The sequence below is a fragment of the Syngnathus typhle genome, linkage group LG3, assembly GCF_033458585.1.
Source record: "Syngnathus typhle isolate RoL2023-S1 ecotype Sweden linkage group LG3, RoL_Styp_1.0, whole genome shotgun sequence".
In the NCBI taxonomy this organism is placed as follows: domain Eukaryota; kingdom Metazoa; phylum Chordata; class Actinopteri; order Syngnathiformes; family Syngnathidae; genus Syngnathus; species Syngnathus typhle.
In genome coordinates, this window is record NC_083740.1 from 11553536 (window position 1) to 11580243 (window position 26708).

General features: G+C 41.0%; 1 protein-coding gene across 3 annotated transcripts; it reads right to left on the minus strand.

Moving 5' to 3' along the window:
• Nucleotides 1-310: 310 nt before the first annotated feature.
• On the minus strand, nucleotides 311-26374 carry slc43a3a (solute carrier family 43 member 3a). 3 transcript variants are annotated; one of them, XM_061274005.1, is made up of 13 exons: nucleotides 26256-26374; nucleotides 25656-25823; nucleotides 23480-23609; nucleotides 11849-11895; nucleotides 11163-11239; nucleotides 10553-10645; nucleotides 5548-5687; nucleotides 5014-5147; nucleotides 4620-4769; nucleotides 4427-4534; nucleotides 2603-2789; nucleotides 2393-2516; nucleotides 311-1640 (listed from the first exon to the last, which is right to left on the minus strand). In XM_061274005.1, the coding sequence occupies exons 2-13, from the start codon at nucleotides 25672-25674 to the stop codon at nucleotides 1497-1499; spliced, it is 1353 nt and encodes a 450-aa protein (XP_061129989.1). In that variant the 5' UTR covers nucleotides 25675-25823; nucleotides 26256-26374; the 3' UTR covers nucleotides 311-1496. The 3 variants fall into 3 exon arrangements, with proteins under 3 accessions (XP_061129989.1, XP_061129988.1, XP_061129990.1); XM_061274004.1 differs by having other exon boundaries at nucleotides 25485-25823; XM_061274006.1 differs by lacking the exon at nucleotides 25656-25823.
• Between the last annotated feature and the right edge of the window lie 334 nt (nucleotides 26375-26708).

Consider the following 26708-nt stretch of genomic DNA (forward strand, 5'->3'; position numbering starts at 1 on the left):
TTCTAATCTTATCCAACCTTGTGACACGTAAAGATAATCCTCATTATTATCATTTTCACCACCTCCAGTCTCCAATGCGTACATCATGGCTGGCCTCACCACTGTCTTACAAATTGTCCCGTATTAACAGAGAACCTGCTATCACGTAACACCTGACACTTTACAAACCTCAAACACAACCACATGCTTAAAAGTCTTGTGTTGCAATAATTTTCAATGTACATCCATCACAAATGTCTTGTCAACAGATTGTATGTAATGGTTACATGTGATGGGGCATTATGTACCAAGGTATGGAAAGAGTCAAGAATTCCATTAAGTGATTTTTTTTATTATTATTAACGCATTGGTTATGGATGAGTGACATCAGATGACAAATTAAAGTTTACATTTCTTCATGGGTGTATTTTACTGGAGTACGATGCAAACAAGGGGTAGGACTCGATAAGTTCTAGATAAATTCTTCCTACCCATATTGAACGCATAAACTGTGTTCAACTAAAACATCTCCCTATGATCTTTTTAAAAAAGGGCCACCACATTTCATTAAAATGGCATTCAAGGTTTTGACCAGCAGGTGGGATCGTGTGCCTATGAAGCTGATGGATTCCACCTTTTTCTTTTAACCAGTTAGACTGAAGGCTTCGTCAGAAAATCACTACTTAGTAAGTAGTGTAGATCGCGGGTTTTGTCACGATACGATATCATATCGATACAAAGAACTACGATACGATATTTGCCGATATCTTAAAGCCTGCTGCGATTCATTCACGATATATCACGATATAGTGCTCTACGATCGATATATTTAATAAATAAATAATAAAAAATATAGAACAATATCCTGATTTATAACAATTCATATGCAAAATCAACAAGGTACTACAAACTCTTTATTTAGGAAGTTACAAGAGTATTGTAGTCTACAAAGTGCTTATTTTAACACTGAACTTTGATGTCGTGTTTTTTCTTTAAATATGCGGCGAGATTTGTGCTCCCTGAATATTTGATCACCGCATGGCAGGATTTACAAACTGCACGTGTCTTGTCCGTTGAGCCATCTTTCCTTCTGAATCCAAAGTGCTTCCAAACGAATGACTTGAAGCCTAAAGGGGAGCAAATTTCCTCATCTTTTTGGACACTAGCCATAGCACCAGCCCAGGAGCCGCGTACTAGTTGTCGACTCCCCTTTCACGTGCCTGCTCTGCACACAACACAACACGCCGCTCACTGCTCCCGGAAAGAGGAAGCAAGCAACAATGAACTGGATTTCAAATTAAAGTCGCGTCTAATGTCCGAGGTCAAACACGGCGCTATAAATCGACGTTTACGTTTAGCATCGATGCCAATAAATCGTAGAGCCTTATATCGATTATTCGATGTGTATCGATGAATCATTACACCCTTACTACTTACAGTATATATACAGTATATACATAAATGTCCACAATATACCTCACTTGAAACTGTTATCGGTACAAGTACACACATTTAAGTTATTCTGACACATTGGGTACTTTGGCATTATATGTGACAGTTTGCCGGTTCCTCCTGAGACCGGCTGATTTGTGACAGTGGATAAAGACGTACAAAGGATGGATAAACACCAGCAGAGTGATCAGAGTGAGGGCAATGTCCACCTGCAACACATAAATAACACTAGAGTTCACGACTTGCCCATTTCACCAAAAGAAGTTGAGATTTCTGATTGAACTTCATTTTTGTACCTTTATTACATAGGTCATAGAAATGCTAACGGCCTATAACGTCATGTGTTGGACCATCACCTACCAACAAGATTCACTTGTCAAGCTGACTGTTTGCTGTTCAACAGTTAAGCTTGATAACATCAAGCTTCACACATGATAGTTACATCCATCTATTTTCTATAAAACTAGTCTAAATATTTGTTCTGCAAGTAACCGCTGTTTAAAGAAAGATAACCTGCTGGTTGGGATGTCACTGAAAACATTAAAAGTACTTAAAGGAGCAGTTACCTCACCCAGGACAACAATTCCAGGGACACATGCAAAACATCCAGTATGATTATGTAAATAGCAATATACAGTGGTACCTTGAGATATAAGTTCATTTTTTCTGTGATGGCGCATGTAACTCGAAACTCACTCAAATATCTTTCACTATTGAAATGAATGAATAGAAATACTATTCATGTAATCCAGCACCCCCTGCCAAAAGTACCAAGAAATATTTGTAAGTTGTCTTACAAACCGAGCCGCCCTGTTTGTCTTTTTTTTCCCCTCAAAATTAGAATTGTAAATTTTGGAAGGGAAAAAATCCTCCCACAAATTTACATTTTTGCTATTTGTGGGCTTCCTGAAATTAAACTGAGTAAATTCAACAAAAATTTATTTTCAGTGCAAATACTTACATAAAAAGGATCTCCCCCAAGAGGTCCTTTAACGAGTGCAAAGCAGGGGTACTGAAGTAGTGAGAATACTGCTGACAAAGACAGGACAAGGCCATAAAGCTTCCCAAAGTGACAAGCTGGAAAGCTGAGGAAAAAACAATGACAGTTTATACGACCAATTTAATGCCTGAATAATCAGCATGAGAATTTGCCAGTTTTTTTTCCACTCACACAATGCTAATGAAGACTGCATTTCCCCCGTAGATGAAGGAGCGGTTGATGACTTGCAAAACAAAAGTGAAGTACTGCAAAGGCAGTGAGGGAATGGAGGCACACAACGAAAAAAGCAGGCACTGCAGGCTAGTCAGGAACAGTGAGCCAGAGGCAGAACGCAAGTCTGCCTCCTTCTCTGTTACGCCTACAAACAAACAAACAAAAGTTGTTAAGAGCTTCACACATTTTTACCCACACGATGGTCAGGAACCCTGCACTAAATTACATATTGTTTTTTTTTTACCTTGAATTGGCAGCTACTCTTTTTGTAACCTTGACATTGTGAAGACACTAGAATAAGATACTGTACTCTGGTTCAGAAACAGCACAGGATTTGCAATGTATTTTCAGATGAACTAAGCAACAAAACTGCACATGAAAGAAGACAGTAAATGTAATCTTTGGAATGCGACTAGATTTTACTTCAAAGAGTGATACAAAACCATTGAACTTTTCTTCAAAATCAACTATTAAATTTTCCCTTCTACGCCTCGCTTGGTCTGGCCAGGCCGCCGTTGCTTTTCACTCACAACAGGCAGCAATCAATTACGACGAGAGCTACAGAACTGTGCAAGCCTGCATTGCACATTTGCAATACACAGGGATTGACCGTTAGATTTCACGAGTGACGAGTCTCGGCCATTGACCCTTACCCGGCAAATGTCAATCACTATTAAATGATGTAGCAAAATTACAGCGCATGAAATGCACAGAAGCATTCGCACAGATGAGAAATCAATTTACGGGTTTAAACCAGAGAGACGGCTGCTCGGTCCCAAACCATAAAAATATAGTACATACAGTCCACATATATTTTGTTTTACAATAATAATAATCTATTTCAGGCGGCTCGGTGGCAGCCCTCCCTGTGTGGAGTCTGCATGTTCTCCCCGGGCCCGCGTGGGTTTTCCCCGGGCACTCCGGTTTACTCCCACATCCCAAAAACATGCTTGGTAGGCCGATTGAGCGCTCCAAATTGTCCCTAGGTGTGAGTGCGAGTGCGTATGGTTGTTTGTCCCTGTGTGCCCTGCGATTGGCTGGCAACCGGTTCAGGGTGTCCCCCGCCTACTGCCCGATGAAGGCTGGGATAGGCTCCAGCACGCCCGCGACCCCCGTGGGGACTAAGCGGTACAGAAAACGGATGGATAATCCATTTCATATGTACCAATGAATGAAATATTAAAGGTTGTGGCAAAAGATACAAGAGCCATTTGCATGATCATTTGAATAGAGTTGCTTTAATTCACTAGGTTGCTGCCGGCTGGCCTGTGCCACGACTCTTGAGGCGGGGCCGCGACCTTCGAGCCGAGATACCGCAGACGCTACAGGCTGTGGCTGCAGAACGTCTTTATCGCGATCAAAACTACTCAAAAGGTTCCATGGTACGCCTTGCCTTGTTTTTGGACATCTGGAGACCTCTCACTCAGTTGAATAGAGAGTTCGCTCTCATTCAAGTGAATGAACTGGATGAGCGCTGCATGCCAAGAGGCTTTACCCTCACAATTTCATCCATTGGGGCAGTATGTATTCAATAAATGTGGTTAAGTATTGTTTTAAAACAATATGTGTACTGTATGAATTTTTATGGCTTGGCAGTGGCCAGCTGTCAGGAAATCCCCATGTCCTGGGAGTTCCTGGCTACATCACTTAAAGCAACATCTGACAGCCAGTCAGTCCACATTCTAGAACTTGGTTGGAAGAGGTTCTATGGGATGGTTCCGTTACACAGCCCCAAAAAAGTGTAATGGAGGAATAAAAAGGGGGGTTTCATCCTCGATTTACCGGGACCAAGAGGCTTTCCCTTGTGTCTGTCCAGTATGAGTCCATTCCAGGGTGCACACAACACGCCAAACAGCTGCGTCATGGCAAAGGCGTTGGTGTACTGACTCACTGAGGGAGTTAGAATGCACACAAAGTCAGACAAATACAGTTCTGTGTGTCCTGTTAGGTTAGTTTGTGTAACTAGCAGATTTACCCAGGTTGGCGTCATTTTTGGCCAGGTGGCTGAGCATAGAATTGAGCGTGCCGATGAAGAGGTAATGTCTCAGCTGCATGATGGACAACCACATCACGTGGCACATGAAGAACCAAGACAGCACGCAACTCCTGAAACTTGGCACTAAATCTGCGGTACAGTCGTAATGATCAAACAGTGTTCTGAATTAAACAAGACTATTTTATAATCGATCTATGATGTAACCCTTTTCTAAAACACTTGCACTCTGGATTTTGAAACTAATGGCAGAACGGTTTTATAATAACAGTGTGGCTGTGATAAAATAGAGCTCCTGGTGTTAATTTATTGATATCTTCACGGTTGTAGTTAACACTAAAAAATTATGCTTTTCCAAGAGGTTAACAACTATTACCTTTTCCAGACCTACTGAGTTCTGTCTCGTCCTCAGATGTGTTCATCCTGCAACTTGACTTTGTTGAAACTGCCAGGGCTTCATCCCTCATTTTCTCCTCCACGTTGTAGGAGTTGCCTTTTCCACATTTCAATCTACAAGATTATGCAACGTCTAAACCACAGGTGTCAAACTCAAGGCCCTGGGGCCAGATACGGCCCGCCACATCATTTTATGTGGCCCGCGAAGACAAATTGTGCATCAAATTCGTGTCATTACTAGAATTGCAAATTGTCTTCACTTTTAATAATATCTTTTTTTTTTTAAATATTTGTCCAGTTTTTACTAATCTGATCTGAAAACGAGTTATTTGTCAGTTTGTTTAGTAGCTTTTACTGTATATAATATGAGGTGCTCATACATTTATTTGAATTAACAGTCATAATGGCCTTCCGATAGAAGCTATGACTACAATGCGGCCCACAAAAAAAATGAGTTTGACACCTCTGGTCTAAACTGTATAGCGCACAGGCGAGGCGGAAATCACATTCTTACCCATAGGTGTAGCCCTGTGGCACGGGGTAGGGGATGTGAGTCTTGGGCATCAGAGTGATTGTCCGCACGACGTGCAAAATGGAGCACAAGGACAGAAAGAGGAAGGAGGAGCGCAATGAGATGCCTTGTTCATGTAGGACCTGCACAGTAGACAAGAACTAATGGTTGAACACGGAACAGTGACTTTTTGTTGTAGTCAACCACTCAACCATCTCAACCACTTTGCTAAAATGAGCTAATGTTATATATATTATTTCTATATTAAAAATTATTTTAATTGTTTTTTTTTGGATACTAATTTCTTGAGCGGGTGAGTTTTGTTGGTTATAAGCTAATACCTTCCAATCTATTTGTAGTGAAGCAATATTATATACTGTATGCAATTCACTTTTTTATATCCGTATGTAAGTAGACTCACCTGTATATACATATATACAAGACACAAAAAACCCATTCCTGACAGTATTTTTTTTAGTTCCCACAAATCCCCCTCTATATTACATATATATGTGTATGTATATATATATGATATGATATATGATATGATATGATATGATATATATATATATATATATATATATATATATATATATATATATATATATATATATATATATATATATATATATATATATATATATATATATATATATATATACACACACCATCATCATCATCGGCAGTCACTCGGAACGAGTATGACGGTCTTCTTTTCAGGGTCGTCTACTTGTGGGTCCGCAGGTGGGCGTAGAGGCCGATCCGGGATCCACATATTTTTGTGCAGTGTGGGCAGGGGAAAGTGGCGGTGGGTTGTGGTCGTGCTGGAGCCAGTTTTTGTCTTTCCTTTCGGAGTTGTCGTTTGGTTTCTGCGACACGGCGGAGTTCCTTTTCGTGATGTGCTGCACCTTCTTGCACCGCTGCCCTCCAGCAGTTCCTGTTCAAGGCGATGCGCTCCCAGTCCCGAGATGTTATTTGGAATTTCTTGAGATTGGTCTTGAGGTTGTCCTTAAAACGTTTCTTTTGCCCGCCCGGGGCTCGCGGACCTCTCTCCAGCTGGGAGTATAACATCTGTTTGGGGAGGCGGGTGTCAGCCATGCGGATGAGATGTCCTGTCCATCGGAGTTGGTGCTGCATTATTAAGGTGGTGATGCTCGGTATCCTGGCTTCCTCCAGAACGCTGATGTTTGTGCGTCTGTCCTCCCATTTGATCCGGAGTATTTTCCTCAAGGTTCTCTGGTGGTGTTGTTCAAGAGCTCTTAGGTGCCTGCTGTAGGTTGTCCATGACTCTGCCCCGTAAAGTAAGGTGGGGAGAACCACAGCTTTGTAAACCAGGAGCTTGGTGTCAACCCGGAGGTCTCGGTCTTCGAAGACTCTTTTCCGGAGTCTGGCATACGCTCCACTGGCACAGCTCAGGCGATGGTTGACCTCGGAGTCAATGTCCGCTTTGGAGGAGAGAAAACAGCCGAGGTAGGGGAAATGGTGAACATAATCAAGTGCAGTGTTGTCCACATTTATGATGGGCGGAGTAGATGGCTGGTTGGGTGGGGGTTGATGTAGCACCTGGGTCTTCTTGATGTTCACGGTCAGACCCAGGGCTCTGTATGCCTTAGCAAAGGAGTTCAGGATGCCCTGGAGGTCTTCTGCAGAGTGTGCTGCTATGACATTATCGTCTGCATACTGGAGCTCCACGACCGTGGTGGTTCTGATCTTGGTTTTGGCTTTGAACCTGTTAAGGTTGAAGAGCCTGCCATCAGTCCTGTACCATATTGGGATTCCGTGTGGTAGTTCTTTGTTGATGAGGTGGAGTATGGCGGCAATGAAGACAGAGAACAGGGTGGGTGCAATAATGCATCCCTGTTTGACCCCTGTCTCTACAGTGAAAGGCTCAGTCAAAGAGCTGTTATTGAGCACTGTGGCTGTCATTCCGTCATGTAATAAACGCAGTATTCTGACGTATTTGTCCGGGCAACCATACCTCAGAAGGATGCTCCATAGGGCCTGGCGATCCACCGTGTCAAAGGCTTTTGTAAGGTCTATGAAAGCCATGAACAAAGGCTGTTTATGCTCACGGCATTTCTCCTGGAGTTGGCGTGCTGTAAAAATCATGTCTGCAGTGCCTCTAGATGGGCGAAAACCGCACTGCGATTCTGGGAGAATTTCCTCAGACAGTGGCAGTAGGCGATTGGCAAGAACACGAGCAAGTACTTTGCCAACTGTTGAAAGGAGCGAGATGCCCCTATAGTTTCCGCAATCCGCTTTGTCCCCTTTCTTGAAAATGGTCACTATCAGAGCATCCCTGTGCTCCGAGGGGAGTACTTCTTTTTCCCAGACCTTCAGAAAGAGGGAATGGAGGTGGCGCTGGAGCTCTAGTCCACCTTCCTTTAGGACCTCAGCTGGGATCCCATCTGGCCCAGAGGCCTTGTTGTTCTTCAGGCTCCTGATGGCATCTTGGACCTCTACTAAAGTGGGAGGTTCACCCATGTCTTCCCTGATGGGACTCTGAGGGATGTGACTGAGGAAATCTGACTGAGTTGTGCTGTCACGGTTGAGGAGTTCCTGAAAGTGCTCTCTCCACCGGTTGTTTATGGACTCATTGTCCTTCAACAGCTCCTGCCCGTCTTTAGAGCGTAGGGGGTTTTGGCCGCGATGGCTTGGGCCGTAGACAGCCTTAGTAGCGCTGAAAAAGCCTCTGGTGTCACCAGAGTCTGCCAAACTCTGGATTTCCAGTGCCCTTTCTGTCCACCAGGAGTTTTTAATCTGTCTCACCCGGCTCTGGACGTCAGCCTTGGCTTTGGAGTGGGCCTGTCTCTTTGCTGTGCAGGTGATGTCATTTTGCCAGACACGAAAGGTTTCCCTTTTCTTGGAGATGAGCTGTTCTATCTCTGTGTCGTTCTCATCAAACCAGTCCTGATGCTTTCTGGCCTTGTACCCGAGAGTGGCACGGCAGGTGTCGAGGATGGAAGACTTGAGCAGGCTCCAGTGTTTTTCGATGTCCTCAGGGTATTCCTGAATGAGGCTTTCTCCAAGAGAGGCCTGAAACAGCTGCAGGGTGGCAGTGTTGTTCAGGGCCTCGAGGTTTAGTCTCTGCCGGCTCAGCTTCTTTTGGAGTCTCCTCTTCCTCTTGAGTCTGATGGACATCGTGGATCGTATCAGGCGGTGATCTGTCCAGCAGGCCTCTGAATCCATCATGGCTTTTGTGATGGTCACGTCGCGCTGATCCCTGGCTCTGACAATGACATAGTCAATAAGATGCCATTGTTTAGAGCGAGGGTGTCTCCATGAACCCTTGAGTTTGTTCTTCTGGCGAAAGATGGTATTTGTGATGGTAAGGTCATATTGAGCACATTTGCTAAGAAGCAAAACCCCGTTGGAGTTGATGTTTCCAATGCCTTCCTTTCCAATGGTGCCCTTCCAGAGGTGGTGGTCCCGGCCCACTCTGGCATTGAAATCTCCCAGTATAATAATCTTGTCCTCTTTGGGGATTTTTGACAATACATCATCCAGACAGGCATAGAAGGCCTCTTTTTTGTCCTCATCGGAAGCAAGGGTAGGTGCATAAGCACTAAGAACTGTTGCCGTCTGGTTGTTGACCAGCACCAGACGGAGGGTCATCAGGCGCTCACTGATTCCCACAGGGAGTTCAGAGAGCTGACTGATCAGTTGGTTCTTGATGGCAAAACCAACCCCATGGATCCTAGGCTCATCTGTGGCCTTTCCTTTCCAAAAGAAAGTGTATCCACCCTTTTCCTCCTTCAGATGACCTTCCTCTGCCCGCCGGGTTTCTGAAAGAGCAGCTATGTCAATCCGGCATCTTCTCAGTTCCCTGGCAATGATGGCGGTTCTCCTCTCCGGCCTATCACTGGTTACACTGTCCATTAGTGTGCGCACATTCCATGCTCCAAAATTCATGTTTTTGTGGTTTCGACCGCATATTGGTGATCCCTCTGAACGCGGTAATCCAGTCGGGAGGTTTGAGGCAGGCTATGTTTAGGGCACCTTTTCTAGCCCCTTCCCCATCAGGGGTGAGCAGAGTGGATCCTAAAAAGGGCTGCTCAGTCGTGGATGCAGCTACCGAAGAGCTCTATCTGCCTCGGTCCAGGAGCCCAACGATCATCTAACATCCACCGCCTGATGTGCCAGCTTGTGACTAGGGGCTTCCAGACTTCACAATCCTGCCCCCGTTGCCACTTACTGGTCGCCACAGGACTTTAATCCGGGATGTAAGGTGGATTCCCTGAAAAAGACGCCTGTGCGTGACTTTGTTTAAAGTGGGGAGACTGGTGCACAGACAGTCACCACACTGTCCTTGACAGATCGGGGTCAGAGTCCAGTGGCAAGGAGACCAAGACGACTGGTGACCCTTTTCTGCTGCAGCCTTCATCCGCCTTCCCAGCCGTTGTGACGCCACCCCTCAGGTCAGCCATCATCCTCCGCCTGGTCCACCGTTGAGGTCTTCACTATTTACCCATAGCTGGAGCTGTTTACCCACAGCCGGGACAGTGGTTGATGGGCAGTAGGGCGTGTCCACACACCGGTGGGCCTACATGCCACATCTCTGGGGCCCACTGCTGCTCCGAGATCCTGCACAACTTAGCCTGGGACCGCAAGGTGCCAGTTACCGTGTGTGGCCACGAGGAGGCGTGTGCAAGTCTTGGCAATGGAGAGGCTGTGTACCGGCTGAGGAGACTTACACACTCGGCTCCTCTTTTCACCCCCGGAAACAGAGGGCTAGCCGGTGGCGGTAGCTGAAAGCAGAAAAGTGGCAAGCAGAGGCAGCATGCAGCATGCACAAACTACAGGCACTACTACTCCAACACTACTGCACTGACGCATCACACGCCCTGTGCGCTGATGGAACACACACACACTCACACACACACACACACACACAAACATACATACACATACATACACACACAAACACACGCACGCACGCACACACACACGCGCATAGATAATTTCTGATGCTGCTATTATTTCATTTCATGTGTGCGCACCGGTTTACCTTCATGACAAGAAACACCGCCGATGAGGAGTCATAGGCACCATTGTAGAGGGTGATGATGGTGGAGCGATGAGCTGGAAACAGGTTGCCCACCTTTTATGACGCACCAAGACACAATCATAGAATATTTATTGACATTTTGTATCATTCGTTTCATTACAAACATCGGTGTCACCCAGAATTTATTTGGATTCGGGAGATTTGGAGTTGATTCATGACTAAAAACCATCACATCACAACAATAGAACAAAACTTTACTGTGCCAAGTAAATTATCTGGATCAGGTAATGAATTATTATTCTGTGTATAACATGACAGACTAATTTTGCTTCGACGGAACAATCAAGAGGACGGATGTCTTTGAGTAAGCTGATTAGGGAAGGGAACGGCGTACTTGTGTTGTTATAGCTGCCAACTTAACCGTGACTGACTGAAGGCAAGGCCCGGAGCAGAATGAGTTAATACAATTTCATTGAACAAATATTTGAAGTCACATATTTGATATTATAATTTAGGTTGCACAAGCCAACACCACCCATCATGTAAATGAGTTTAGGACTAATGTAATACAGTATACAAGTTGTAGTCCAACTATTGTACCGCTTCTTACCTGCATGTTTGTCATAAGGAGCAGAATCCCCCCAACAGCAATGCAAGACAGAGCGGGATAAAGCAGGATTGAAAGTGCTGAAATAAAAAGGTGTTCAACTGAAATACGGGTGAGGACTTTTAGTTTTGGATTAAGATGTCAATTCAGGTCACATGTAAATTGATCTCCAATCCGCTCCAAAAGTATAGGGCCAACATATTAGAAAAGATGGAACAAAATGGAATAAAACCTCAACTTTAGTGGCAATTATTTCATATAACTAAAACTAACCTGTGACCCATTGACATGAACAAACCTTTCTTATATTATGATGCTTTTCCAGGCTTTCAATGCAGCATAATGTAAACATTGTTGTTTGTAAGGTTATAAGGCAGTCCAGAAAATGTAACTTCTTTCCCTTGATAAACTTCTTTTTTGTTTTGTTGGTATTTTTGTCAGGCAAAGTGTTTCCGTATGTCACAAAACTTTTTCAATTAACCTTTCAAGGCGTCACAGAATTTGGCTCATGAGGTTTCAGGGAAAAAGTACTGTAGTTTCCTTCGAGAATTTGTCTCATATTCATCCTGTGACGTCAAATCCAAACGTTTCTCGTCGACGGCAAAAGGAATCACCCACACGATTACAATACTTTTGGAGGAGAATATTGACAGTATTGTTCATACTTGTGTGTGTTTGTTTGCACCTACTTGAATTAGCAAAGGTCACAAGAAGGGTTCCAGTCGTGTATAGAGATCTGGAGATGAATGAAAAACATATCATCGGCCACATAGCAACTGCCCAAGTCATTTTTCAATGTTTTAGGAAAACAGCAAAATAACATCCAGCTCCCCCACAACCCCAACGAGGATAATAAGTAGTCCATACAAAATTGATGGCATGCAGTGAAACATTCACTGTGTCACTTGGATGGGTTTCTGTACAATTTATTGATTGTCTGTTTAAGGTATTACATTTAGGTTGTCACGTTTATCCTGACAATTTGAACTGATACAAATATCACGTACAAAAGGATCACTGATTTCATTTGCTTCGGCACTTCAGCACTGTATTGCCTCATTAATTGTGTGAAGGCGAAGGCCTTCACACATATGTTATTCTACACCATTCTCTATTATTGTGTGAAGGCGAAGGCCTTCACACATATGTTATTCTACACCATTCTCTATTATTGTGTGAAGGCGAAGGCCTTCACACATATGTTATTCTACACCATTCTCTATTATTATTGTGTGAAGGCGAAGGCCTTCACACATATGTTATTCTACTCCATTTACTTTATTGTGTGAAGGCGAAGGCCTTCACACATATGTTATTCTACTCCATTCACTTTATTATTATTATTGTGTGAAGGCGAAGGCCTTCACACATATGTTATTCTACTCCATTCACTTTATTATTATTATTATTATTATTATTATTATTATTCTATTTTATTCCCGCCACTTTTTTGTCCCGTTTCATCTTCCACATAATTCATCCGATTCACTCCATTCCACTTTTCACGTATTCCAAATATTCACGACATGAGCGCTTGTATTTTTCTCATTCCGAAAATTTTCCGATTCCGCAAAATTCCCAAAATTCCGACAAATTTTTCCCCATCCATTCTTAATGGCACATTCGACATTTCACAAAATTTCGTGTTTCACCTCTAACTTCTACATTTTTCAACCGATTCAACCCATTCCAACTTTCAACTGTTCATCTTTTGCCTACCTATTCCACAACTTCCCACTTACCAAAAATTCCAAATTTTCAAATTTGAAATTCAACCAAAATTCTCTCAAATTCCGTTATTCCACTCTAATTTCTACATTTTTCAACCGATTCAACCCATTCCAACTTTCAACTGTTCATCTTTTGCCTACCTATTCCACAACTTCCCACTTACCAAAAATTCCAAATTTTCAAATTTGAAATTCAACCAAAATTCTCTCAAATTCCGTTATTCCACTCTAATTTCTACATTTTTCAACCGATTCAACCCATTCCAACTTTCAACTGTTCATCTTTTGCCTACCTATTCCACAACTTCCCACTTACCAAAAATTCCAAATTCTCAAATTTGAAATTCAACCAAAATTCTCTAAAATTTCGTTTTTCTACTCTAATTTCTACATTTTTCGACCGATTCAACCCATTCCAAATGCATTCACCTTATGCTTCCCACATTCACTCCCATTCACCCCCACTTCCACTACGCTTACACATTCAACCCTTGACCCCCAATTCCAGTGTGGCGGCCATCTTGGATTGACCCTCAAGTGCCCCCAATGAACCCAAAATGAACCGGAAGTGCCCCAAATCAAACCGAAAGTGACCCCAAATAGACCGGAAGTGACCTCAGGTAAACCGGAAGTGACCCCAAATCAAACCGGAAGTGACCCCAAATGTACCGGAAGTGACCCTTTTAGACCGGAAATGACCCCTGATAAACCGGAAGTGACCTCAGACGAACCGGAAGTGACCCAAATTAAACCGGAAGTGAACCAAATAAACCGGAAGTGACCCCAAATAGACCGGAAGTGACCCCAAATAGACCGGAAGTGACCCCAAATAGACCGGAAGTGACCTCTGGTAAACCGGAAGTGACCCCAAATCAAACCGGAAGTGACCCAAAATGAACCGGAAGTGACCTTTTTAGACCGGAAGTGACCTCTGGTAAACCGGAAGTGACCTCAGACGAACCGGAAGTGACCCAAATTAAACCGGAAGTGACCCAAATAAACCGGAAGTGACCCCAAATAGACCGGAAGTGACCCGAATCAAACCGGAAGTGACCTTATTTCAACACTGAGTGGCCCAAATAGCTACATTTGCGCTAACTTTTTCGTTTTTTGTCTGATTTAACCCGTTTCAACATTTTTACCCCAAAAGTGAATCTCCTGAGGCCGTTTTTTTTGTTTTGTTCCAAATTTAGAAAGATTTTGGCGCAATTGCTTTTTTTTATTTTCCCATTCATTCTCTATGGGGATTCAACATTTGCTCTAACTTCTACATTTTTTAACTGATTCAACCCGTTCCAACTTTCAACTGTACATCTTTTGCCTACCTATTCCACAACTTCCCACTTACCAAAAATTCCAAATTCGAAATTCAACCAAATTCTCCAAAATTTCGTTTTTCTACTCTAATTTCTACATTTTTCAACCGATTCAACCCATTCCAACTTTCAACTGTTCATCTTTTGCCTACCTATTCCACAACTTCCCACTTACCAAATATTCCAAACTTTCAATTTTGAAATTCACCACAAATTCTCCAAATATTCTACATTTCTCAAGTAATTCAACACGTTTCAACATCATTCGGCAGCATTCCCCGAAAAAGTTATTCATACATTTCGCCTTCACACGCAATTTCTCCAGAAATTGCAAAATTCTAGTTATTATTATTATTCTTCTATTTTATTCTCCTCACTTTTCTGTCCCGCTTCTTCTTTCACAAAATTCATCCGATTCACTCCATTCCACTTTTCACGTATTCCAAATATTCAGGAAAGGGTGGCTTGTATTTTTCTCATTCCGAAAATTTTCCGATTCCGCAAAATTCCCAAAATTCCGACAAATTTTTCCCCATCCATTCTTAATGGCACATTCGACATTTCACAAAATTTCGTTTTTCACCTCTAACTTCTACATTTTTCAACCGATTCAACCCATTCCAACTTTCAACTGTTAATTTTTTGCCTACCTATTCCACAACTTCCCACTTACCAAAAATTCCAAATTTTCAAATTTGAAATTCAACCAAAATTCTCTAAAATTCCGTTATTCCACTCTACTTTCTACATTTTTCAACCGATTCAACCCATTCCAACTTTCAACTGTTCATCTTTTGCCTACCTATTCCACAACTTCCCACTTACCAAAAATTCCAAATTCTCAAATTTGAAATTCAACCAAAATTCTCTAAAATTTCGTTTTTCTACTCTAATTTCTACATTTTTCGACCGATTCAACCCATTCCACATTTATTCCCCTTATTCACCTTATGCTTCCCACATTCACTCCCATTCACCCCCACTTCCACTATGCTTCCCACATTCACTCCCATTCACCCCCACTTCCACTATGCTTACACAATTCAACCCTTGACCCCCAATTCCAGTGTGGCGGCCATCTTGGATGACCCTGAAGTGCCCCCAATGAACCCAGAATGAACCGGAAGTGCCCCAAATCAAACCGAAAGTGACCCCAAATAGACCGGAAGTGACCTCAGGTAAACCGGAAGTGACCCCAAATCAAACCGGAAGTGACCCCAAATGTACCGGAAGTGACCTTTTTAGACCGGAAACAACCCCTTATAAACCGGAAGTGACCTCAGACGAACCGGAAGTGACCCAAATTAAACCGGAAGTGACCCAAATAAACCGGAAGTGACCTCAAATAGACCAGAAGTGACCCCAAATAGACCGGAAGTGACCTCGGGTAAACCGGAAGTGACCCCAAATCAAACCGGAAGTGACCCCAAATGTACCGGAAGTGATCTTTTTAGACCGGAAATGACCCCTGATAAACCGGAAGTGACCTCAGACGAACCGGAAGTGACCCAAATTAAACCGGAAGTGACCCAAATAAACCGGAAGTGACCCAAATCAAACCGAAAGTGACCCCAAATAGACCGGAAGTGACCTCAGGTAAACCGGAAGTGACCCCAAATCAAACCGGAAGTGACCCCAAATGTACCGGAAGTGACCTTTTTAGACCGGAAATGACCCCTAATAAACCGGAAGTGACCTCAGACGAACCGGAAGTGACCCAAATTAAACCGGAAGTGACCCAAATAAACCGGAAGTGACCCAAATAAACCGGAAGTGACCCCAAATAGACCGGAAGTGACCTCAGGTAAACCGGAAGTGACCCCAAATCAAACCGGAAGTGACCCCAAATGTACCGGAAGTGACCTTCTTAGACCGGAAATGACCCCTAATAAACCGGAAGTGACCTCAGACGAACCGGAAGTGACCCACATTAAACCGGAAGTGACCCAAATAAACCGGAAGTGACCCCAAATAGACCGGAAGTGACCCCAAATAGACCGGAAGTGACCTCTGGTCAACCGGAAGTGACCCCAAATCAAACCGGAAGTGACCCAAAATGAACCGGAAGTGACCTTTTTAGACCGGAAATGACCCCAAATAAACCGGAGGTGACCTCAGCTAAACCGGAAGTGACCTGTTTTAAACCGGAAGTGACCCAAATAAACCGGAAGTGACCCAAATTAGACCGGAAATGACCCGAATCAAGCCGGAAGTGACCTTATTTCAACACTAAGTGCCCCAAATAGCTACATTTGCGCTAACGTCTTCGTTTTTTGTCCGATTTAACCCGTTTCAACATTTTTACCCCAAAAGTGAACCTCCTGAGGCCGTTTTTTTTGGTTTTGTTCCAAATTTAGAAAGATTTTGGCGCAATTGCTTTTTTTTATTTTCCCATTCATTCTCTATGGGGATTCAACATTTGCTCTAACTTCTACATTTTTTAACTGATTCAACCCGTTCCAACTTTCAACTGTTCATCTTTTGCCTACCTATTCCACAACTTCCCACTTACCAACAATTCCAAATTTAAAATTCAACCAAATTCTCCAAAATTTCGTTTTTCTACTCTAACTTCTACATTTTTCTACCGATTCAACCCATTCCAACTTTCAACTGTTCATCTTTTGCCTACCTATTCCACAACTTCCCACTTACCAAATATTCCAAACTTTCAATTTTGAAATTCACCACAAATTCTCCAAATATTCTACATTTCTCAAGTAATTCAACACGTTTCAACATCGTTCGGCAGCATTCCCCGAAAAAGTTATTCATACATTTCGCCTTCACACGCAATTTCTCCAGAAATTGCAAAATTCTAGTTATTATTATTCTTCTATTTTATTCTCCTCACTTTTTTGTCCCGTTTCATCTTTCACATAATTCATCCGATTCACTCCATTCTACTTTTCACGTATTCCAAATATTCAGGAAAGGGGTGCTTGTATTTTTCTCATTCCGAAAATTTTCCGATTCCGCAAAATTCCCAAAATTCCGACAAATTTTTCCCCATCCATTCTTAATGGCACATTCGACATTTCACAAAATTTCGTTTTTCACCTCTAACTTCTACATTTTTCAACCGATTCAACCCATTCCAACTTTCAACTGTTCATCTTTTGCCTACCTATTCCACAACTTCCCACTTACCAAAAATTCCAAATTTTCAAATTTGAAATTCAACCAAAATTCTCTCAAATTCCGTTATTCCACTCTAATTTCTACATTTTTCAACCGATTCAACCCGTTCCAACTTTCAACTGTTCATCATTTTTCTACCTATTCCACAACTTCCCACGTCCCAAAAACTTCACATCTTTTATTTTGAAATTCCCACCCAATTCCTTTTTCCCTTCTCATTTCTACATTTTTCAACCGATTCAACCCATTCCAACTTTCAACTGTTCATCATTTTTCTACCTATTCCACAACTTCCCACTTACCAAAAACTTCACATCTTTTATTTTGAAATTCACACCCAATTCCTTTTTCCCTTCTCATTTCTACATTTTTCAACCGATTCAACCCATTCCAAATTTATTCACTTAATTCACCTTATTCTTCCCACATTCACTCCCATTCACCCCCACTTCCACTATGCTTACACAATTCAACCCTTGACCCCCAATTCCAGTGTGGCGGCCATCTTGGATGACCCTGAAGTGCCACCAATGAACCCAGAATGAACCGGAAGTGCCCCAAATCAAACCGAAAGTGACCCCAAATAGACCGGAAGTGACCTCAGGTAAACCGGAAGTGACCCCAAATCAAACCGGAAGTGACCCCAAATGTACCGGAAGTGACCTTTTTAGACCGGAAATGACCCCTAATAAACCGGAAGTGACCTCAGACGAACCGGAAGTGACCCAAATTAAACCGGAAGTGACCCAAATAAACCGGAAGTGACCCCAAATAGACCGGAAGTGACCCCAAATAGACCGGAAGTGACCCCAAATAGACCGGAAGTGACCTCTGATAGACCGGAAGTGACCCCAAATCAAACCGGAAGTGACCCCAAATGAACCGGAAGTGACCTTTTTAGACCGGAAATTACCCCAAATAAACCGGAAGTGACCTCAGCTAAACCGGAAGTGACCTGTTTTAAACCGGAAGTGACCCAAATAAACCGGAAGTGACCCAAATTAGACCGGAAATGACCCGAATCAAGCCGGAAGTGACCTTATTTCAACACTAAGTGCCCCAAATAGCTACATTTGCGCTTACGTCTTCGTTTTTTGTCCGATATAACCCGTTTCAACATTTTTACCCCAAAAGTGAACCTCCTGAGGCCGTTTTTTTTGGTTTTGTTCCAAATCTAGAAAGATTTTGGCGCAATTGCTTTTTTTTATTTTCCCATTCATTCTCTATGGGGATTCAACATTTGCTCTAACTTCTACATTTTTTAACTGATTCAACCCGTTCCAACTTTCAACTGTTCATCTTTTGCCTACCTATTCCACAACTTCCCACTTACCAACAATTCCAAATTTAAAATTCAACCAAATTCTCCAAAATTTCGTTTTTCTACTCTAACTTCTAAATTTTTCTACCGATTCAACCCATTCCAACTTTCAACTGTTCATCTTTTGCCTACCTATTCCACAACTTCCCACTTACCAAATATTCCAAACTTTCAATTTTGAAATTCACCACAAATTCTCCAAATATTCTACATTTCTCAAGTAATTCAACACGTTTCAACATCGTTCGGCAGCATTCCCCGAAAAAGTTATTCATACATTTCGCCTTCACACGCAATTTCTCCAGAAATTGCAAAATTCTAGTTATTATTATTATTCTTCTATTTTATTCTCCACACTTTTTCGACACGTTTCATCTTCCACATAATTCATCCGATTCACTCCATTCCACTTTTCACGTATTCCAAATATTCACGCGACGAGCACTTCCATTTTTCTCGTTCCGAAAATTTACCGATTCCGCAAAATTCCCAAAATTCCGACAAATTTTTCCCCATTCATTCTTAATGGCACATTCTACATTTCACATTTACGTCGTTCCAATTTCAAATTCACATCATTCAACACATTCTAATCACATTCGGAAGGATTCTCGACATTCCCAAAATTCCCAAATTCGAAAATTTCACGTTTTCACGTTAAAAATTCCGACAAATTTTCACAAAATTTCGTTTTTTTACCTCTAACTTCTACATTTTTCAACCGATTCAACTCGTTCAAACTTTCAACTGTTCATCCTTTGCCTACCTATTCCACAACGTCCCACTTACCAAAAACTTCACATCTTTTATTTTGAAATTCAACCAAAATTCTCTAAAATTTCGTTTTTCTACTCTAATTTCTACATTTTTCAACCGATTCAACCCATTCCAACTTTCAACTGTTCATTATTTTTCTACCGATTCCACAACTTCCCACTTACCAAAAGCTTCACATCTTTTATTTTGAAATTCACACCCAATTCCCTTTCCCTTCTCATTTCTACATTTTTCAACCGATTCAACCCATTCCAACTTTCAACTGTTCATCATTTTTCGACCTATTCCACAACTTCCCATTTACCAAAAACTTCACATCTTTTATTTTGAAATTCACACCCAATTCCCTTTTCCCTTCTCATTTCTACATTTTTCAACCGATTCAACCCATTCCAACTTTCAACTGTTCATCATTTTTCTACCTATTCCACAACTTCCCACTTACCAAAAATTTCACATCTTTTATTTTGAAATTCAACCAAGATTCTCTCAAATTCCGTTTTTGTACTCTAATTTCTACATTTTTCAACCGATTCAACCCATTCCAACTTTCAACTGTTCATCATGTTTCTACCTATTCCACAACTTCCCAAAAACTTCACATCTTTTATTTTGAAATTCACACCCAATTCCTTTTTCCCTTCTCATTTCTACATTTTTCAACCGATTCAACCCATTCCAACTTTCAACTGTTCATCATTTTTCTACCTATTCCACAACTTCCCACTTACCAAAAACTTCAATTCTTTTATTTTGAAATTCACACCTAATTCCCTTTTCCCTTCTCATTTCTACATTTTTCAACCGATTCAACCCATTCCAACTTTCAACTGTTCATCATTTTTCTACCTATTCCACAACTTCCCACTTACCAAAAACTTCACATCTTTTATTTTGAAATTCACACCCAATTCCCTTTTCCCTTCTCATTTCTACATTTTTCAACCGATTCAACCCATTCCAACTTTCAACTGTTCATCATTTTTCGACCTATTCCACAACTTCCCACTTACCAAAAACTTCACATCTTTTATTTTGAAATTCACACCCAATTCCTTTTCCCTTCTCATTTCTGCATTTTTCAACCGATTCAACCCATTCCAACTTTCAACTGTTCATCATTTTTCTACCTATTCCACAACTTCCCACTTACCAAAAACTTCACGTCTTTTATTTTGAAATTCACACCCAATTTCCTTTTCCCTTCTCATTTCTACATTTTTCAACCGATTCAACCCATTCCAACTTTCAACTGTTCATCATTTTTCTACCTATTCCACAACTTCCCACTTACCAAAAACTTCACATCTTTTATTTTGAAATTCACACCCAATTTCCTTTTCCCTTCTCATTTCTACATTTTTCAACCGATTCAACCCATTCCAACTTTCAACTGTTCATCATTTTTCTACCTATTCCACAACTTCCCACTTACCAAAAACTTCACATCTTTTATTTTGAAATTCACACCCAATTCCCTTTTCCCTTCTCATTTCTACAGTTTTCAACCGATTCAACCCATTCCAACTTTCAACTGTTCATCATTTTTCTACCTATTCCACAACTTCCCACTTACCAAAAACTTCACATCTTTTATTTTGAAATTCACACCCAATTCCCTTTTCCCTTCTCATTTCTACATTTTTCAACCGATTCAACCCATTCCAACTTTCAACTGTTCATCATTTTTCCACCTATTCCACAACTTCCCAAAACCTTCACATCTTTTATTTTGAAATTCACACCCAATTCCTTTTTCCCTTCTCATTTCTACATTTTTCAACCGATTCAACCCATTCCAACTTTCAACTGTTCATCATTTTTCGACCTATTCCACAACTTCCCACTTACCAAAAACTTCACATCTTTTATTTTGAAATTTGCCACAAATTCTCCAAATATTCTACATTTCTCAAGTAATTCAACACGTTTCAACATCGTTCGGCAGCATTCCCCGAAAAAGTTATTCATACATTTCGCCTTCACACGCAATTTCTCCAGAAATTGCAAAATTCTAGTTATTATTATTATTCTCTTTTATTCTCCACACTTTTTTGTCCAGTTTCATCTTCCGCATAATTCATCCGATTCACTCCATTCCACTTTTCACGTATTCCAAATATTCACGCGATGAGCGCTTGTATTTTTCTCATTCCGAAAATTTTCCGATTCCGCAAAATTCCCCAAATTCCGACAAATTTTTCCCCATTCATTCTTAATGGCACATTCGACATTTCACATTTACGTCGTTCCAATTTGAAATTCACATCATTCAGCACATTCTAATCACATTCGGAAGGATTCTCGACATTCCCAAATTCGAAAATTTCACGTTTTCACGTTGAAAATTCCGACAAATATTCACAAAATTTCGTTTTTCACCTCTAACTTCTACATTTTTCAACCGATTCAACTCGTTCCAACTTTCAACTGTTCATCTTTTGCCTACCTATTCCACAACGTCCCACTTACCAAAAACTTCACATCTTTTATTTTGAAATTCAACCAAAATTCTCTAAAATTTCGTTTTTCTACTCTAATTTCTACATTTTTCAACCGATTCAACCCATTCCAACTTTCAACTGTTCATTATTTTTCTACCGATTCCACAACTTCCCACTTACCAAAAGCTTCATATCTTTTATTTTGAAATTCACACCCAATTCCTTTTCCCTTCTCATTTCTACATTTTTCAACCGATTCAACCCATTCCAACTTTCAACTGTTCATCATTTTTCTACCTATTCCACAACTTCCCACTTACCAAAAACTTCACATCTTTTATTTTGAAATTCACACCCAATTTCCTTTTCCCTTCTCATTTCTACATTTTTCAACCGATTAAACCCATTCCAACTTTCAACTGTTCATCATTTTTCTACCTATTCCACAACTTCCCACTTACCAAAAACTTCACATCTTTTATTTTGAAATTCAACCAAAATTCTCTCAAATTCATTTTTTGTACTCTAATTTCTACATTTTTCAACCGATTCAACCCATTCCAACTTTCAACTGTTCATCATTTTTCTACCTATTCCACAACTTCCCAAATACTTCACATCTTTTATTTTGAAATTCACACCCAATTCCTTTTTCCCTTCTCATTTCTACATTTTTCAACCGATTCAACCCATTCCAACTTTCAACTGTTCATCATTTTTCTACCTATTCCACAACTTCCCACTTACCAAAAACTTCACATCTTTTATTTTGAAATTCACACCCAATTCCCTTTTCCCTTCTCATTTCTACATTTTTCAACCGATTCAACTCATTCCAACTTTCAACTGTTCATCATTTTTCTACCTATTCCACAACTTCCCACTTACCAAAAACTTCACATCTTTTATTTTGAAATTCACACTCAATTCCCTTTTCCCTTCTCATTTCTACATTTTTCAACCGATTCAACCCATTCCAACTTTCAACTGTTCATCATTTTTCTACCTATTCCACAACTTCCCACTTACCAAAAACTTTACATCTTTTATTTTGAAATTCACACACAATTCCCTTTTCCCTTCTCATTTCTACATTTTTCAACCGATTCAACCCATTCCAACTTTCAACTGTTCATCATTTTTCTACCTATTCCACAACTTCCCACTCCTCAAAAACTTCACATCTTTTATTTTGAAATTCACACCCAATTCCCTTTTCCCTTCTCATTTCTACATTTTTCAACCGATTCAACCCATTCCAACTTTCAACTGTTCATCATTTTTCGACCTATTCCACAACTTCCCACTTACCAAAAACTTCACATCTTTTATTTTGAAATTCGCCACAAATTCTCCAAATTTTCTACATTTCTCAAGTAATTCAACACGTTTCAACATCGTTCGGCAGCATTCCCCGAAGAAGTTATTCATACATTTCGCCTTCACACGCAATTTCTCCAGAAATTGCAAAATTCTAGTTTGTTTGTGGGTTTATTTTTTGTTTTAGGTAAGGCGGAAAGGCTCATTCTGTGAAATGTAAGTGGTCTCAATAGAATATGATACCTGTATAGGGTAAAGAGGAAAAACTCACATTGCCAGCAGCCTGGTTATCATTGTGCCAAAGCGATCAAAAATGAATCCGGAAAATAGATTCATAAAGTTGTTGAGGAAAGATGCAATGGTGAAAACCAGAGCAAACTTCTCATCCTGACTACTGCAGTCTGCAAAGATGAAACAGGGAACAAAAGCACATATTAGTTCACCACTGAAGATTTCAAGGTCATAACATTATAAATTCAGAGTTGCGCGCTGTCAGCCCTTTGCAGCCCTACAAACATGCAACAAAACAAGTACCGTATTTTCCGGCCTATAAGGGGCACCGGACTATAAGGCGCACCTTCAATGAATGGCCCATTTTAAAACTTTGTCCTTATATAAGGCGCACCGGACTATAAGGCGCACCATTAATGCATCATGTCAGATTTTTAATCCAAATCAAATCATTCTCCATTTTATCTTTTTTACTTCAACTTTATTTAACAAATTACTTTATAATCATAAAATAATGATCCATAGTCTTTTTGAGTCATGATTCATAGTCTTCAGCGGGCCACTTATGATTGATTTCATGACACAATGCTTTGGGCCAGTTTGAATTTAGGAATTTGGTCCATATATAAGGCGCACCGGACTATAAGGCGCACTGTTGGTTTTTGAGAAAATTTGAGGTTTTTAGGTGCGCCTTATAGGGCGGAAAATACGGTAACTAGGGTATTTCCATGAGTAGCAGGTGAAGGACATGCATTTTATGTTGGGCTTGTAAAAATCCTCTGTCTTGCCGAGTTGGAGATCCAATTTCAGGAAGACGAGTGATTAAAATCCTGACTCAGATATTCTTGTGGAACACAACATATGCCATGCAGGCTCAATACCTGCCTCAACGTGCACAGAGATTTTTGCCGTCTTAAAGTGGCAAAATAACGTGTGTGCAGTGCCCATGCTGTTCGAAGCTCCACAGTGCAGTCGGGAATTACTTTTTTTTTAAATCTGTAGTCTTTTTTTTTCTTTTTTGGGGTGTGGCATGACATATTTGTACAAACCTTAACGAGGACATGGAGCTAGACAGATTAGCAAACAAGGAGAGATATTTCAATGCTTCTTACAGAAAACATGGGACCTACAAACCACATCTAAAATCCACTGACGCAACATCAAATGCCTCCATCCCATCCCCTCCTCCCAACCAACCGCTAAACTGATCCACAATCTTGTTGCCTCCCATACTGACACTATCTGTTTTGGCCTCCATCACAAGTACCAACATGAACTCCAACTGCTCTGCAACCGCTGCACGTCTCATTACTCAAAGCCCATCTTGACAACCACATTACCCCCAGTCCCCAGGATATGTGACAATCTATTTGTCAATGCAATAAGTGGCTCATATCTTCTCAACCCCATAGCAGCAACCACTTGCATTACAGGGAAATATTTGTGTCCTCAAAGATGTGATTGAAGGGAATCATATTGTGCATTTTGTTTTCCACGGTGGGGAACAGTTCCCATGTGGCCTGGCTCAGACATTTATCCATCAAAATACACAAAAGACAAAGAATTTGGTTTTGGAAGGCAATTCTTTCTCATGCAAATGATAAATATGTTTGTGTAGCTATGATAGTGGGACATAGCTTGGGCATGTGTAGAAGCGAGGGGCTACTGTAGTTTGCCAACGCAGCAGATTTGTCCCAATATTTAATGACTTTTAAAAAAATATAAACTATTATATCACTGCTGTTGGACAATTGGGGAGACTGAGACTCGCTCCTGATCCTGAGATATTTCTCCCTTCATGGCCAGACTGTTAATGGCACTTACCGTAATTTTCGGACTATAAATCGTGTTTTTTTCATAGTTTGGGTAGGGGGGCGACTTATACTCAGGAGCGACTTATATACATATATATGTTTTTTTTCACTTTTTTGGGCATTTTATGGCTGGTGCGATTTATACTCCGGTGCGACTTATAGTCCGAAAATTACGGTACTATGCAAAACGCCCACCGGCTTCTTAAACAATATATTTATTGTGTCTCTTACCTTTAATAGCAGTTGTGACATTGCTGTCAGGAGCACTGACACACAGCTGACTGAAGTAGCCATCCTTCTTCAACACAAACACCAAGGAGGCATACCCAAACACAACACCAGCAAAGCAGAGACACTCAAGCACCCCAGACAGGAAGGTCAGTCTGTAGCGCAGCCTCATACCCATCTTGTGACTGTGCATGCTTCACTTATTTTGCTTCCAAAGCTTCCAATGATCAGTCAAGGTTGAGTTTTTTCCCTTTAAGGGTGCCTTCTTGAATTTTATTCCTCCCCCCCACACTTTCTTTTAAACTGTATATTGTTGCCAAATCCTCACATAACCCCAAATTTCTACAACACAGAAAGGAGAAAGAGACTTGCATTAGTGCCCAATCACCACAAACAGTATTTTCCATTTCTTTAGGTGTGCAGTCTTTTCAAAAGAACATTTAATCAAAAATCAAATTACTCGTTTTTCTTTTTTTCTAATAAATCTTCCATAAATCAAACATCTGCCAAAAAATCCTAGATCACTAACCGGTCACTACGACGCTGTACAGTGATCAAATTAAAATTATATTGCCGCTATTGTGCAGATTTACTGTCGCAGACGTGCATCGTTAATCCGGATTAGGTTCCATTGCATTAATCTATATTGACACAAGTGTAGTGTCGTTGTCACACATGTCAGTATGTCCTGTATTACCGGTTGTCATGCATCACTTTAATAGATTGTAGCAGAATTTAGCGAGAATATTAGACGTTAACGTGAATCATAATTACCTTACAGTGTCCGGGAGTAGCAAACATTGTGTAGCTCAGGGACGCGACCCGCGTCTTGGAGCCGCACTGTGCTTAATCGAGTCCATCTAGGGGGCGGGGATAAACATGACCAAGAGCCGTTTAAAATGTGTGACGTATGAGTATTTTAATAAACGATCTCTTTCTAGTGACTGTGTTCCTTTCGTAAAAGCGTAACAATGTAATAACCCACTGAACATAATGTAATAATATATTTTTGATCATATACATCCAAGTGATATTGTAATGTTTGCCTTTTGTTTGTCAACTACACTGACAAGATTGTGACCACTTGCACGGTTTAAATTTAGGGTGACCAGACGTTCTCTTTTCCCCGGACATGTCCAACTTTTCAGACCTAAAAAAAAAAGTCCGGGGGGATTTTCAAAATTGTCCGGGATTTTGTTGGACTGCTTCAAATCAAACATAATACAT

Excerpts from the sequence above, each read along its gene's own strand:
- slc43a3a (XM_061274004.1), bottom strand. The coding sequence starts at position 25,674 with ATGCACAGTCACAAGATGGGTATGAGGCTGCGCTACAGACTGACCTTC. Across the intron at positions 11,240-11,848 it reads TGTGACCTTTGCTAATTCAA|CACTTTCAATCCTGCTTTAT; the intron begins GTAGGTGCAAAC and ends TTTTTATTTCAG. Across the intron at positions 5,148-5,547 it reads CCACAGGGCTACACCTATGG|ATTGAAATGTGGAAAAGGCA; the intron begins GTAAGAATGTGA and ends ATAATCTTGTAG.